The following is a 15,047-nucleotide window of genomic DNA, read 5'->3' as shown; positions in this document are numbered from 1 at the left end:
GCAGGTATGAAGTTGTTAGAATCCACACAGAGCCTTCAGGAATAACAAAAAATAAGCGAAATGGAAAGAAAGAAAGAAAGATTACGCCCAAGTCTAAACCAAACCCCTGGTTAGGGCTGGGCGATATGACTTCAAATCAATATCATAATTATCTAAAACTTTTGCCTTGATTACGATTAATAAACAATTTATTTTTCATAGTGAAACCATTGTACATCGGAATATAATGCAGGGTTGAAGTGGTTAATCAGTCTAATTCATTTAGTCGATTATAAAGAATCCATTTGATTTTTTTTGTTGATTCGTTGATAAGAAATGTAAAGAAATGTATTTTTTATTTGTTTCACCTTTTGATTATTCAATTAACCTACATGATCAAAATTACATAGGTTAGTGGTTATATATATCTATATATATATACCCTGGCCCTCCTAGTTATTAACTAGTCTGAACCAAACCCTTGGCTCTCCTAGTGGTTAACTAGTCTGAACCAAACCCCTGGCCCTCCTAGTTATTAACTAGTCTGAACCAAACCCCTGGCTCTCCTAGTGGTTAACTAGTCTGAACCAAACCCCTGGCCCTCCTAGTGGTTAACTAGTCTGAACCAAACCCCTGGCTCTCCTAGTGATTAACTAGTCTGAACCAAACCCCTGGCTCTCCTAGTGATAAACTAGTCTGAACCAAACCCCTGGCTCTCCTAGTGGTTAACTAGTCTGAACCAAACCCCTGGCTCTCCTAGTGATTAACTAGTCTGAACCAAACCCCTGGCTCTCCTTGTGATTAACTTGTCTGAACCAACCCCCTGGCCCTCCTAGTGGTTAACTAGTCTGAACCAAACCCCTGGCCCTCCAGTTGGTTAAGTTGGTTATCATTTTCGTTTGCTTTAAAACTGTGATCCCCAAAGAGCAGCGGATACATTTGAACAAATAATTAACTCGTCTAACTCTGCCGCAACTCTGGTGCTGTGGTTGCACTGCATACTAAAGTTAAATTAATACTCTGGATTTTGCCTTGTATGATTTTTTTACTTTTTATTTATTTTGTCTTATTCTTTTCACGATACATTGCGGTTAGATTTTCTTAACTAGCTAAAGTTTGTGTAACTACTGTATGAACAGGGGATTGGTTAAGAGTTGGGCAAGAAGATGAGATGGACAAGAGGAGAGAGGGAGAATCCACCCTTCTCTCTGTGTCACGTGTTATTACTATTATTGGAGTGATGTTTTTATTTTATTTTCCTTTTTTTACTAGGTTCGTAAGATGAGCCTTCGTTAGGCAGGTAGTTATTGTAGTAAGTCTAGATAGTGCATACTTTATTATTATTATTGATGGAGCGCTAAGGAGAAAAAACCTTTACATACTTGACTGTATAACTTTCTCACTCAGACATTTCACACAGGTTGTGGTCACTGGAAGTTGCAATTGTCCCTCCCTGTAGCGGTACTGAAGATTCCTGCTGTATCTAGAGCTCAAATTAATTTAGTTTGTCGGCACATTTTTACTTTTAATATGCACACCTCCCTAAATGTTCAGGAAGGGCCCACCTTCAACTCTGGCCTGAACATCTGCTGGCATTCATTCTCATTTCCAGCTTAGCTGAACCATGACTTATTGCAGATCAAGTGAAGTATTTAAGATACAAAGGAAATAATTTGTACTTTTTTCTTGGGTGTATTTGATTTTGTCACCTTGATTACCAGGCTTCAGACCAGCCAATGCTCATGGTTGATTATTAGTTTTCTCCTATTTGGTCTGTGTTTGCCTGAATAAAAAAGGTAAACTGAAATACCATCACTCCCCTGCAGATACTTCATGTTACACTTAAGCGACGGACATGCTACGGTATTTCTGACATGTCACCATTCATTTGACTGGATGTCCAGGCATGACAAAATGTCTATGTGGTAGACAATGTAGCTTTCAGCTGCAGCTGAACGAATCCTTGGCAAGAATGTGACATAGGTTTCTGTAGGACGGCAACAGTAATAGCATTGGTTCTTTGGTATGATTGTGTCCTCTGGGAAGGTTAACCCCGAAGCATTGAATTAATAATGTAATCATTAATTGACTGATTTATGGATTTAATCGATCCCTAAAATACATGATTTGAAAATAAGTTGCTCCAGCTGCATTAGCCCATTTATTTATTTAGCCAATTGAGTGGCTTGTCATGTTAATGCTTCTCAGAATGAGTTTTGATGCCAGTCGGTGCTGTTTCTGCCTTTTTGAAGAAAAGCTAAAAGACATTCTGATTTATGTCCATTTGCTTGTTTCAGTGTCTTGCCTGAATTTACCTTGTAGCGGTGATACCAAGGCAACTTAATTGATGCAGATGGACATCTCAGTTTAATTTATACTTTGTCTAGACTGCGTCGCTCGCCCACAAAAATAACAGATTTCCAGTGAGCAACACAGTCAGGCAACTTAATATATTTTAGTTTTGTTATTTGCCAATCCTTGCAACATTCGTCTCTATTGTAGCCAAATGTTGCCAGTCATCACTGTCCTAACAATATCACTGATCGAGGATCACAGTGAGAACGTACCTATATTAATGTATGTATGGAATCCATTGTGGTAAACTGGTCTCAGTTCAGTACTGCTGTTCTAAATGTGAATCTGCGGCCGTCATGACAGGAATAGTGTGTAAATTGGAGCTGGCCTGGAGTCAGTGTCAGTGACGTCACATCACTAAGTGTGGCTTTAAAGTGGATTGACTTGACTGTGCTTGGAAGTTACCGTTGGTTGAATATTTTCCTTCAAAAACTATGTGTGTACCGTACATCACAAGTTGTTTACATTGTGGAAACTGAAACTGCTTATTTCTTTTATTTAATTTTATCGTTTTTTCTTTTCTTTTTTTAAATAAAGAAAAGACCAAACAGGGATGTTCTTTTTACTCAAAATTCTTCAAGAGACAAACATACAATCTGGATGTTTCATAACTGTCATTGGTAGGAACATAATCTGCTGGTTTTACTAAAAGCAGTGTTATGTCGCCTCCGTGTGGCTGTGAGCAAAATAACTCCAGTATGGATGAGCGGTTTGATTGAATACTTTAACAGTTTGCAGATTGTACAGAGGTACGGTTTACAAAGATTATTTTTTTGGTTTTTATTCATCATATCAGCATTACAATTATGCCAGTATACATAGATGCATCATGAATAAAATAAAAAAATGATACAAAAACAATACATATACATACAACGCATATGCAATTTAAAAACAACACAAAAGATCAAGAAAAGAAAATGATAAGCAAACCCACCTACCCCTCCCAGGACCAACGATGCCACAAAAAGCAAGGGCCAAACAGTTTACAAAGATTGTTAAAAGGATAACACAAAAAGCCCTAGGGGCTTGTTTCCATTGTGGTCCTGTGTGGTCCAGTGCTTCATGAAACTTGGTGGGAAATGATGCTTAAATAAAAGTATCAATACCACCATATAGAGAGACTCTGTTACAAGTAAAAGTATCAATACCACCATGTAGAAATACTCTGTTGCAAGTAAAACATTTACTTTAGTTAAAGTACAAAAGTATTGGCCTCAAAATATACTTAAAGTACAAAAATGTAAAGTACTCATACAGAATATCCCATTAGTATATAGGACTGAAGTGGTTAATGTATGATTTGTAATATCAACAAAGTAACTAACTTGAGTTTTCAAATAATTGTAGTGGAGTAAAGGTACTATATTTGCCTCTGAGATGTAGTGGAGTAGAAGTAAAAGTATTGAAAATTGGAAATGCTCAAGTAAAGTCAAAATACTTTGGAATTGTACTCGACACAGTACAGTACTTGAGTAAATATACTTAGTTTCTTTCTGAAATGTAGTGGAGTGGAAGTAAAAGTGAAAATTGGAAATACTCCAGTAAAGTAAATATAATAGTAAGTATACTTAGGTTCCACCACTGCCCCGCCCGAAATCGCACACTAACATACTACTCAGTATGCCAGATACTTTTCAGTATGTCCGAAGTGAAACCCTACTGTTTAGATAGGCCTACTAAGAAAATGCTGTAAAGTAGATACTAAACAGTAGGCTGAAAATAGAATACTGTGTGTAGTACAATAGTATGTGGTTTCAGACGCAACCATAGATAAGTGGTTCTCAAACTTTTTAATTTCAAGGACACAATCATTCTCAGAGTTACTGACCTGTAAGGGTCCATTTGGAACCCCCTCAAGGAACCCTGGAACTCCCACATTGAGAACCACAGTCATAGATACATAGCCAAAAAAGGTCATGTAACAAAGTCAAGTTTCATTTCTTTTTTAACCCATTAAGACCTGAGGCGATTCTTTAAAACAATCTAAATCCTAACAGTTTTTGGAAAAAAATCTAAAGAAAAATGTCAAGATTTTTCAAAAATAGCAGATCTACAAGCTCATAGCGCGGCACTCGGTGCCGCGCTATGAGCTTGTATATCTGCTATTTTTGAATAACCAAAGAAATCTAAAGTGACACAGATGCGTTCCAGGTCATAAGGTTTAAATGTGCTGTAAGTGATATTTTAAACATTTAACAAAAGGGGGATTGTTAAAAAGTTAAAGCTCTATATTCCGATAGTAATGATTGCTGGAGTCTTTGTTCAGTAGCAGGGATCTCCCCGTCTCTCCATCTCTATACAAAATACATTTTCAGGTGGGTTGCAAATGTCATCAGGAGAGAAAAGCCCACAGAATATGTATCATGTGTTCCAGTTCCAATTTGTCTGCTCATTTATTATCTAATGACTTCCAATTTCACTTGTTTAGCCTACAGTATTTGGGTACTACTGCATAAAAAACTTTACAAAAGGTACAATACATTAAAAGGTACAATACACAACACAAAATCCCTTGACTCATACACCAGGAGCTTTCTGTTGCTCCAAAAGCGACAGGCAGGCATGTAGCATAAATAAAGTTCCTCTGTTAGTGCCCACAAAGAGTGAGCTCAGATCAGTAAACTCATGTCCATATTTTTGCTCTGATGTCTTGTGTGAGGGAGGGGACACACGCACACACCAGTATGTGCTGTTCGTTTTGTATACCAGTCTCACATTGACAAATACGCTGCTCAGGTGGTATGCGACTCCACCTCCCCATTTCCACACGCAGCCTATGAGAGGACAACCTAAACCGTGTGAAGGTTATCCTCAAATAGTCCTCAATGTAAGGTGTACTGCTGGTGCTGGTATAGAGTGGATGAACAGCATCTGGGTTGATTGCTTGGTATGTCTTATATCTTGTTCCCTCTTTGGATAGCAGTTTATGGATCATGTCCCTTCGGTCACTCTCAATATGATCTTGTTTCTCCATTATCTCAAATAAATGAGAATACATGACTTGGTTCTCCTTCTTCAGCAATTGAAGAACATACCACAAGGGTCATCAAGCATGCCATTTCGCTGCTGTATTTTGATGAAGAACCTGGGTTGCATTTCTCTCACTAAAGCTTGCAATGAAGGCAGTCCTAAGGTTAAGTTAGGTGCAGTAACTCTCGCCCCAAGTAGGGATTTCACTCCAGTCATGTAGAGAGTTTCGACAGACTTTAAGGGGATTTGAAACCAGGCCTCACACACCCATACAAGATAGCTGATTAGAAAGCAGCATCAAAAACCTTATGTTTTACACAAAAATGAGCATCATAGTTGGTGGACAGGAAGTTTGTTTTAAGTGCTTTGTCTTCTCTTTCACATGTAGGGCAAGTTTTGGGCATTTCATCAGCAGTGAAGATGGCTCCAAGATATAACTGTCACAATGCCTCACTGTAAACGAAGCAAGCTGAATAGGTTGCTTGTCTTCATCAGATCCCAATATAGCCATAAAATTTGTTTTACTTTCATTAACAAGCATGCCATCCATATTCATCACAATATTCCTCCAGATATTTCAGTTTTTCAGTCAGCCTTTCTGTTGATGTTGCCAGGATAACATAACATATATTTGTATATAGCCTATCTGTAAAAAAGAAAACACCAAATAGCGCAAGAGCTTATTTCCAACAACAATATTCTGACACTGATTAAAACTAACTGTGTGTGAAAGGGTGAATGTGAAATTACATTGTAAAGCACTTTGAAGGGTCAGAAAGACTATAGAAAGGCGTTATCAAATGTAGTCTATTTACCATAACAGAACAAGAACAGTCCTACTGAAAAACCGAAGGAATAGCTTAAACATTCACTTTGAAGATACATGTCACAAGAAAGAAACCATCATGATACCACTGAGATGAGTTTTTTTTCTATGTAGAAATAATACTCTGTTTCAAGTAAAAGTCCGGAATAAAAAATGTACTAAAATTGACTATGTGGCCGGGCGCTCGGGTGGCGCAGTGGTAAAGTCACTGCCCAGTGCCACCACCACGCAGATAGTGGGTTAGAATCCACCGTGGTGCATCCGGCTTTGTCGAGCGTCTACTACACCAACACATTTGGCCCATGTTCGGGGGAGGTAAGCCGGGTGGGGAAGGTGATAATGGTCATTGCACGTACTCCTACAGGCTGGGGCGGCACCAGTCAGCGGGGAGTGTTGGGCGGGAGGAGTAGGATGAAGGCTCTACGTCCTCCTGGTGGGGGCTCCTCACTGGCAGGTGAGTCAGTAGGATATGACAGCAGTGACAACAACACAGAAATGTATGTGGGAAGGAATTAATTGGCATAACGACTAAATTGGCTAAAAGTACAATATTTGTCTCTGAGATGTAGTGGAGTAGAAGTAAAGTACTGAAAATTGGAAATACTCCATTAAAGTAAAAATACCTCAACATTTTACTTGAGTACATGTACTTAGTTACTTTACACCACTGAATGCTATGCCCAGCCCATATTTGCACACTCCGGTACAGTAGGTGGCGGTATACACCCTAGACACGTTGGTCGTAAACCCGCCAATACATTCAGAGAGGAAGGAGAAGCAGAAACCCCATGAAAAAAAATCTGCGTAGTCTGCAGTGTTGCCATGTCCGCTTATTATAAGCGACTTTGGGCTTCTTTTTCTGTAAAGTTGCTTGTAAAAATTGGTAGTTGCGGGTTGCGTTTTTTTGGGGCTTATGTCTAAAGTATAGTTGCTTATCGTTAGCCTCATAGCATAATTGCCTAACTCATATTTTAAAGGTTTTCAGGAGAGACAAAAAAAAAATCTCTTTCAGATGATTTAAGGCAGAAAGTAAAAAACGTATTTTGCCTATTAAAGTTTATCTGGATTTATTTATATCTGCTGATATAACACTGCTGATTCATCCTGCCTTATTGCCAATGTTCTCAGCCTAGGAGAAGGCTTGTTACATTCAAAATCCTTGATAACTTTCTGCATTTTGGAATGTAACAAGCAATCTGATTGGCTTAGGACATAGGCAATGAGGCACAATGATGCAGCACTTTTAGGACAGTAGAGCTAGGCAAAAATGTCAATCTGACCAAAAAGTGAGTTAAGCAATTATGCTATGAGGCTAGCGTTATTTGGGCTTGTTTCCTAAATGTTGTTTAAACCAGTGTTTCATTTTCAAGTCAAGGACCCCAAAATGTTTATATATTTGTTTGTGGACCCCCATCTGAAAACATTTTATCCCAGGGACCCCATACAAGATTTGTGTTGTTAAAATGTTTCAAAAATATTCCACATATTTTAAAAATGTCTTAAATTTTTTTGTTGTTGTTGAAAATAGCAGAACGGCTATTTTCAAATAGCCAATGAATGTATATGTTTAAAAGGGCGACGGCCGGGCTCTTCTTTTGGGCTTGTTTTCATAGACCTGGTTGCTTGTTTCTCTCGCAAATCCTGGCAACACTGCTGTATACCGGTATGCGCTAGAAAACTGGGAGTGGCTGTCAGTCTGTCTGAAGCGAGGAAGGAATAAGTTCTATTCCAACTCCTCCAGTGAGAAGAAACAAAGCTGTCCTTTTTGGTCATTACTCGACGAACAACCCTACAAAATGGTAAGTAATAATTCTCTGATGGCAGCTGACTGTCTTTATGATGTAAAAAAACGATGCATAGATAGCCATTAGGAAATCTGGTCTCTGGTCCATTCTCCATAGCCTAGCTTTGTGCGTTGGCTCACTGAAGGCTCTGCTACACTAAATGGAACACGACCTTAATTTGTAGCATTACTAATGCTAACACATGTGAAGGTGTTGCCTCGTATAGGTCAAAATAGCCAAAGCACAAGCTTAACAAGAATGTGTTGTGAGCTTACGGATCAGCCATTTTTACACATTAGCCCGCCCAACATGAGGACGCCATGGTTTTGCGTGGTAATGCATTTCTAATTTGGTTGTTAACTTGTGATTATCAGACAGCCTACATTTCCTCAAAAGAAAATGTTTAATACAGTCTGACTAGAAGCGAGGATAAAATGCATCCCCACTGGCCATACAAATAAATGAATGAACAGAGGGTGGGATACCAAAAACAGCAAATCAAAGCCTGCATGGGCCTACCTCTGCTGGTTGAGGTTGGGCCTTCGTCCCCAGTGTGCGGCATTAGTTCCACCGCTTAGGCGTAAAGCAGGCTGGATTTCCGCAACTGCTTTTCTTCACCATTCATGTAGCCTGCTAGCCTTGGATCAAGACTATCATAGATATATATTTTTTCGATTTTCACAATTGCATATCTTTGACCGTCCTGGGCTTTATCCCCCAATTGTCATTGGACATCCACCCGTAAAGTCCGTATTACTCCGAACATGTACAAATGCAAAATATAAGGTGCTTACCCGGCAGCCCCAGATGTTAACTCGGCATTCGGAATCTTTGTGCACTGTATTAGTCTGTATTTGTCAATAGATATGCGTTTTAATCCCGCCTGTGGCCTGAACCCTATCCCCCCCTCGTTTACTTCCTGTTTACGTTGAGTGTAATACCGTCTTTCAACGAATGCGCCCCGTCACATACCGCCCATTGAGGAATACTGGGAAGTTCCGACAGAATCCGACACAGACGGGATTAAAACGCATATCTATTGAAAAATATGGGCTAATTACAATGCACACTGGTTCCTAATGTCTAATTAACGTCCGTCACGTAGTATGTTTTTTTTTGTACATGTACGGAGAAGTATGGGCTTTCCGCGCGGATGTCCGGTGACAATTGGCGGGTGAAGCCCAAGATTATCATAGATACGAAAGTAAAAGTCAGAGTCAATAAAATGGTTACGGGAAGACTCGCCCAAAAACACACTTGCCCACAATTTCTTCGCGGACCGCTCGCCCCCAACGGTTTTTGTATTCTTGTATTTGTTTTACTGAGGTTAAGGTCAGGAATAAGGTTAAGTTAGGCATAGTTTTTGCTGAGGTTCCGTTTAGGAATAAGTTTAGGCATAGTTTTTATTGAGGTTACGTTTAGGAATAGCTGGTGGCGACCGTTCTGAGATCGCCAGATTTGACCGGGGCGAGTGTTCTTGTATTCAATAAAAAACATCTATGATAGTCTTTATCCAAGGCTAATGTAATTAAGTATTCAGTAAATGTTATTTATAAAGCACATTTGATTTATGAAGCACCTTTCGAAACAATGTTACAAGTGCTATACAATATAAACAAGATTAAAACAAGTTGAAACTGTGTATAATAACACAATAGAGTAATAATACAATACAACAAGGATTAAAGTAAAACATTGACCTGTACAAGTGAGTCAGGTAAAAATGTCGTGAGACAAAATGCTTACGATACAAATGTGTTTTTAACATGCTTTTAAAACCGTAGACTGACTCAGCATTTTTTTTAAAGCCAAAGGTAGGGCGTTCCACAGTGGAGGAGCAACCACTGCAAAGGCCCCGTCACCCTTTGTTTTGAGCTTTCCCTGTAGCCTGCCCTGTAGACTAAAATTTGTCTTGCTACCAATTCAGAATTCTCATTCTCTTACAGTGCATTTAACATTACATGCCCTCCTCCCCTCTTCCCTCTCTCTCTTCCTATGCAGCGTGAGTGTATCTCTATCCATGTTGGCCAAGCCGGAGTCCAGATAGGCAATTCGTGCTGGGAGCTGTACTGTCTGGAGCATGGAATCCAGCCTGATGGACGGATGCCCAGTGATAAGACTATTGTAGGTGGTGACTCATCCAGCACCTTCTTCAGCGAAACTGGAGGTGGACAGCGTGTCCCCAGAGCTGTCTTTGTTGACCTGGAACCCACTGTCATTGGTCAGTTAAACCAATTACCGATCCCTTGCAACTTATCAATTACTCACCCCATGAAGCTTTGAATTAATTTGTTTTTGTCGCATTCCTGAGCCGATAATCCAATTTTTGACTTCGTAATAACTTATTTAAAATATTCTCTTTGAACCTGGCTCATCAGCAGTGGTGGAAAAAGTATGATTGTTTTTTTTTGTAAAAGTGTCAATACAACATTGTAAAAATACTGTTACAAGTAAAAGTCTGTTATTCAAAATTCACTTGAGTAGAAGTATCATAAGTAACAAATATTCGTTATGCAGAATGCCACGTTTTCAAATCTTTCGAAAATAGCTGATCTACGCAACGCATTGTGAGCTTGTAGATCGGCTATTTTCAAAAGGCCGAAATGTATAGGACTGAAGTGGGTAATGTATGTATTTGTAATAATAATCTAAATCTACAAAGTAACAAAAGTTATCAAATAATTGTAGTGGAGTAAAAGTGTAATATTTGCCTCTTATATGTAGTAGAGCAGAAGTAAAAGTACTGGAAATACTCAAGTGAAGTAAAAATACCTCAAAATTGTACTGAAGTACAGTGCTTGAGTAAATATACTTAGTTACTTTACACCACTGCTCATCAGTAGGCCTCAGTGATTACACTGTGAGTTGTTTTGGAGTTTATATTTTGTATAGTTTTTGTTTCCATTTTGGTGTGACCGCACCCTTAGGGTGTGGTCACACCGAACTGACATTTTACCTATGTGGGCGGATTCTGCCAATGCTTTTCAATGGGAACGGAGAGGTTTGTTGCCCTTAGCGGATTTCTGCAAAAAAAATGTTCCCATTGAAAAGCATCGGCAGAATCCGCCCTCATAAGCAGAATAAATGGTCGGTGTGACCGCACCCTCAGGAATGATACAAAAACAATCTTCATGAATTCAAGGCTTCATGGGGTGAGTAATTGATAGGATTTTTTTGGGGGTCAAGTATTCCTTTAATAAACACTTTGTAGAAAAAAAAGTACTAATGATTGTCAACCATTTCCTTTGAACCTTCCATTCACAGATGAGGTGCGTACAGGAATTTACCGGCAGCTGTTCCACCCTGAACAGATGATCACAGGAAAGGAGGATGCAGCCAATAACTATGCCCGTGGACACTACACCATTGGCAAGGAGGTCATTGACCTAGTCTTGGAGAGAATTCGCAAGCTGGTGAGGGCCTTAATGATTAGTTTTTTATTCGCAAACATCTTATATTCAGCGTTAACCGATTTTTAAAGTAAACTTCTTTTATTTTATTTTTTTCAGTCTGACCAGTGCACTGGCCTCCAAGGGTTTCTCATCTTCCACAGCTTTGGTGGTGGCACCGGCTCTGGTTTTACTTCCCTGCTGATGGAGAGGCTCTCTGTTGATTATGGGAAGAAGTCCAAGCTTGAGTTTGCCGTCTACCCGGCTCCCCAGGTGTCCACAGCTGTAGTGGAGCCCTACAACTCAATCTTGACCACCCACACCACCCTGGAACACTCGGACTGTGCCTTCATGGTGGACAACGAGGCCATCTTTGACATCTGCTGCAGGAACCTGGACGTGGAGAGGCCATCCTACACCAACCTTAACAGGCTCGTCAGTCAAATTGTGTCTTCGATCACCGCCTCCCTTCGCTTTGACGGCGCCCTGAATGTTGACCTGACGGAGTTCCAGACCAACTTGGTGCCTTACCCTCGTATCCACTTCCCTCTGACCAGCTATGCCCCAGTCATCTCTGCCGAGAAGGCGTACCATGAGCAGCTGTCGGTTGCCCAGATCACCAACTCCTGCTTTGAGCCGGCCAATCAGATGGTGAAGTGTGATCCCCGTCATGGTAAATACATGGCCTGCTGTCTGCTATACCGTGGAGATGTGGTGCCCAAAGATGTAAACTCTGCCATTGTAGCAATCAAGACCAAACGCAGCATCCAGTTTGTGGACTGGTGCCCCACAGGCTTCAAGGTGGGTATCAACTACCAGCCTCCCACGGTGGTTCCTGGAGGAGACCTGGCCAAGGTCCAGAGGGCTGTGTGCATGCTCAGCAACACCACAGCCATCGCTGAGGCCTGGGCTCGCCTCGACCACAAGTTTGACCTGATGTACGCCAAAAGGGCCTTCGTCCACTGGTACGTCGGCGAGGGGATGGAAGAGGGGGAGTTCTCTGAGGCTAGAGAGGACATGGCTGCCCTAGAGAAGGATTATGAAGAGGTGGGCGCTGACAGTGTCGGAGAGGAGGATGAGGAAGGGGAGGAATACTAGGCCACTCTTGTCTTCCGGTTTGCCGTTGGCCGGAAGTAATGGGATGGAGAAAAAATGGGCCATGTGAGATCCTCTCTCCTGTTTTTCTTTTATTCCTGTGATTTGTGTATTCGCTTGCAACTTGTGATTAAATGCACCCAATGGGTATGAGCAGATAATTTGTCTTGTTTATCCTTCATTTGACTCGTTTATAAAGGTTTTGTGGGTTTTCCCTGTTAGAGGCCCAGCTGAGCTTCAACAAAACCTTCAGTTCAGTCTTGAGTCATCACATATTAGGAAATGTGCCCATGTAATAGGGTGTGTCTGCTCACTCATACATAAGTTACAAATCAGTATATCACTTAATATGAGTTTAATAGAAGGCTGGATAAAGTAAGCGAAATAATCAAATGCTCAGCTCACTAGCATAATAGTTCAGTCATTATTGAAGAAAGTGTCCATGGACAATAATTGGTTGAGAAACAGTCTAAAGGGTTATGCGAATATGCATAGTTTAGTTCTTAAAACTATAATCATACAGTGGCACTAAAACTTTAATCAGCCTATATCCCCACCCAACACAACAATAGTCCCCTGCTAAATTCTTAGTCAGGGTGGTGGTCTTGGGTTCACAATCAGTTGAAAACCCCTGGTCTATGCTACTAACCAGCCTTGTCCTTTATAACTGGGAATAATAATAAAACCGCATGGAATCACTAAGCATACCATGATGAGAGCTGTTTGGGTACTACATGTGCTCATGTAGTATCCAACTATTTTGGTTGGGGTTGGGAAACATTTACTTGAGCATGTCATTTGCTCAGAGGGAGGTGGATGTGAGGCATCCAGCAAATTTTCTACAAAGAAACGGTGCAGAGGTTTACAGCAGGGAGACGTCACTTTAACTTCTGGGGTAATATACTCATGCTTTTGTGTGGGACAGTTTTAAGTGTCTTGATTCAAATTAATATTTGATATTTGATTTCATTTGATGCCCCCCCCCCCCCCCCCCCCACGTGGGCACCATTCAAAGTAATAGGGCGACCGAATAGAACATTGCAGCCGCATCCATGAGTTCAATTGAGAAGTGACTGATATTGCCCTAATGCATAAAACGAGTTTAACATGGACACTCTTGCTGCCAAGTTTGTAGAGAACTCAAGTTTGGCTGCAAAGCCACTCTGTGCAAGATGCAAATGTAAACAAGAAGACGCAGTATAAATGTAAAGATACAAAGAGTAAAAAAAGATGACATGCAGAGTGTAAAATATTATTCTATGATGTAGGCTAATAACTATATGTAGGCCAAAAGCTCAGATGTAGGCTATCAGAATTATACACTCTTATGATGTACTTTTTGTGCTTTAATGAAACCGGTCGATAGAGAGCGCTGTGAACTGGAGATAGGCTACTGGTGCAGGGGCCTATTACACGAAAGGAGAATTAAATAAGCCTGGATTTAAGTCAAATCCAGGTTTGACAAAGTATGGTCCGTACAGCCTGGTTTATTCCGTTTCATGAATGCCAAGCCAAGCTGAAAAGGAGCGACTTTGTCGAGTTAGACCTTGTCGAGCCAGGCTGTGTCGAGCCAGGATGGTAAAGCCAGGCTTCCCGTATTCCTATAAAAGACCATGAAAGTCGAAAGCAGAATCCTTGAACTTGACCAATCATGGAGCCCAAAACCAGAGCAGCGTTCTTCTCTGTGGCTGAACAGCAGCACTGCAGCAGCTCATAAGGAATTACATTTAGGGCAGGTGAGACCCCCCCCCTTACTAGGGGGAAACAAGTTAACAACAACACTACACACATTGACTACAAAACTGAAAAAACGTTAATAAAAGCAATATGCAAGTATAATCAATCAATCAATTCTTCAGTGGTGGTCTCTTCATGTTGTAGTTTAGTGATGAATGGCTCAAGCTGCTCTCAGAGCCGCTTTTATGCCTGGTGAGTACAGGTGATGGCCCAGACCCCTACCCCTGGCACTCCTGGTACCTCATGAAGACATATATATATATATATATATATTTTTTTTTTAATTAGATTATAAAAAATGTCTGACATACATATATATACATACATACATACATACATACATACATACATGCATACATACATGCATACATACATACATACATACATACATACATACATATATACATATATATACATATATACATACATACATACATACACACACATATGTACATACATACATACATACATACATACATACATACATAACATTTTTTTAGGGCTGGATTTTGTCACCTCACTGTAATGACCTTATTTTTGGCATCACAGATACAGAAGATAATAGTCTTCATGAGTTACTTAGGCTACAGGTTGGGAAAAGCCATGTAAACACTTAAAAGTTCATTACGAAACCCATAATTCAACGTTGCACAATAAAAAAAAGGGGGAAACAGCGCCTCCTGCAACGTCGTATGGACGTCCAAAACGGACGTCCAAACGACGTCTGAGTCAGGACCTCAGTCAGTAAGTAGCTGAGTGAGTGAGGTCCGACTCGGACGTCGTATAGACGTCCGTTTTGGACGTCCATACGACGTCGCAGGGGGCGCTGTTTCCCACCTTTTTTTTTTACATGGGTTCCCAGAGAAACGCTGTATGGACGTCATATGGTTGTGCGCACAGTGGGGGTAG

General features: G+C 40.5%; 1 protein-coding gene across 1 annotated transcript; it reads left to right on the top strand.

The window, feature by feature from the left end:
- Positions 1-9,912: 9,912 nt before the first annotated feature.
- On the top strand, positions 9,913-12,562 carry LOC308101665 (tubulin alpha chain-like; the record flags this gene model as incomplete). The annotated part of the gene is made up of 3 exons (XM_080451096.1): positions 9,913-10,138; positions 11,182-11,330; positions 11,427-12,562. 3 exons carry the CDS (start codon positions 9,913-9,915, stop codon positions 12,402-12,404), a joined length of 1,353 nt encoding a protein of 450 aa, XP_080307222.1. The 3' UTR covers positions 12,405-12,562.
- Positions 12,563-15,047: the final 2,485 nt, after the last annotated feature.

The sequence above is a fragment of the Gymnoscopelus braueri genome (assembly GCF_963280865.1).
Source record: "Gymnoscopelus braueri genome assembly, chromosome: 15".
In the NCBI taxonomy this organism is placed as follows: Eukaryota; Metazoa; Chordata; class Actinopteri; order Myctophiformes; family Myctophidae; genus Gymnoscopelus; species Gymnoscopelus braueri.
The sequence above is the reverse complement of the archived record's forward strand: the minus strand, read 5'-3'. Positions and strand labels throughout refer to the sequence as shown.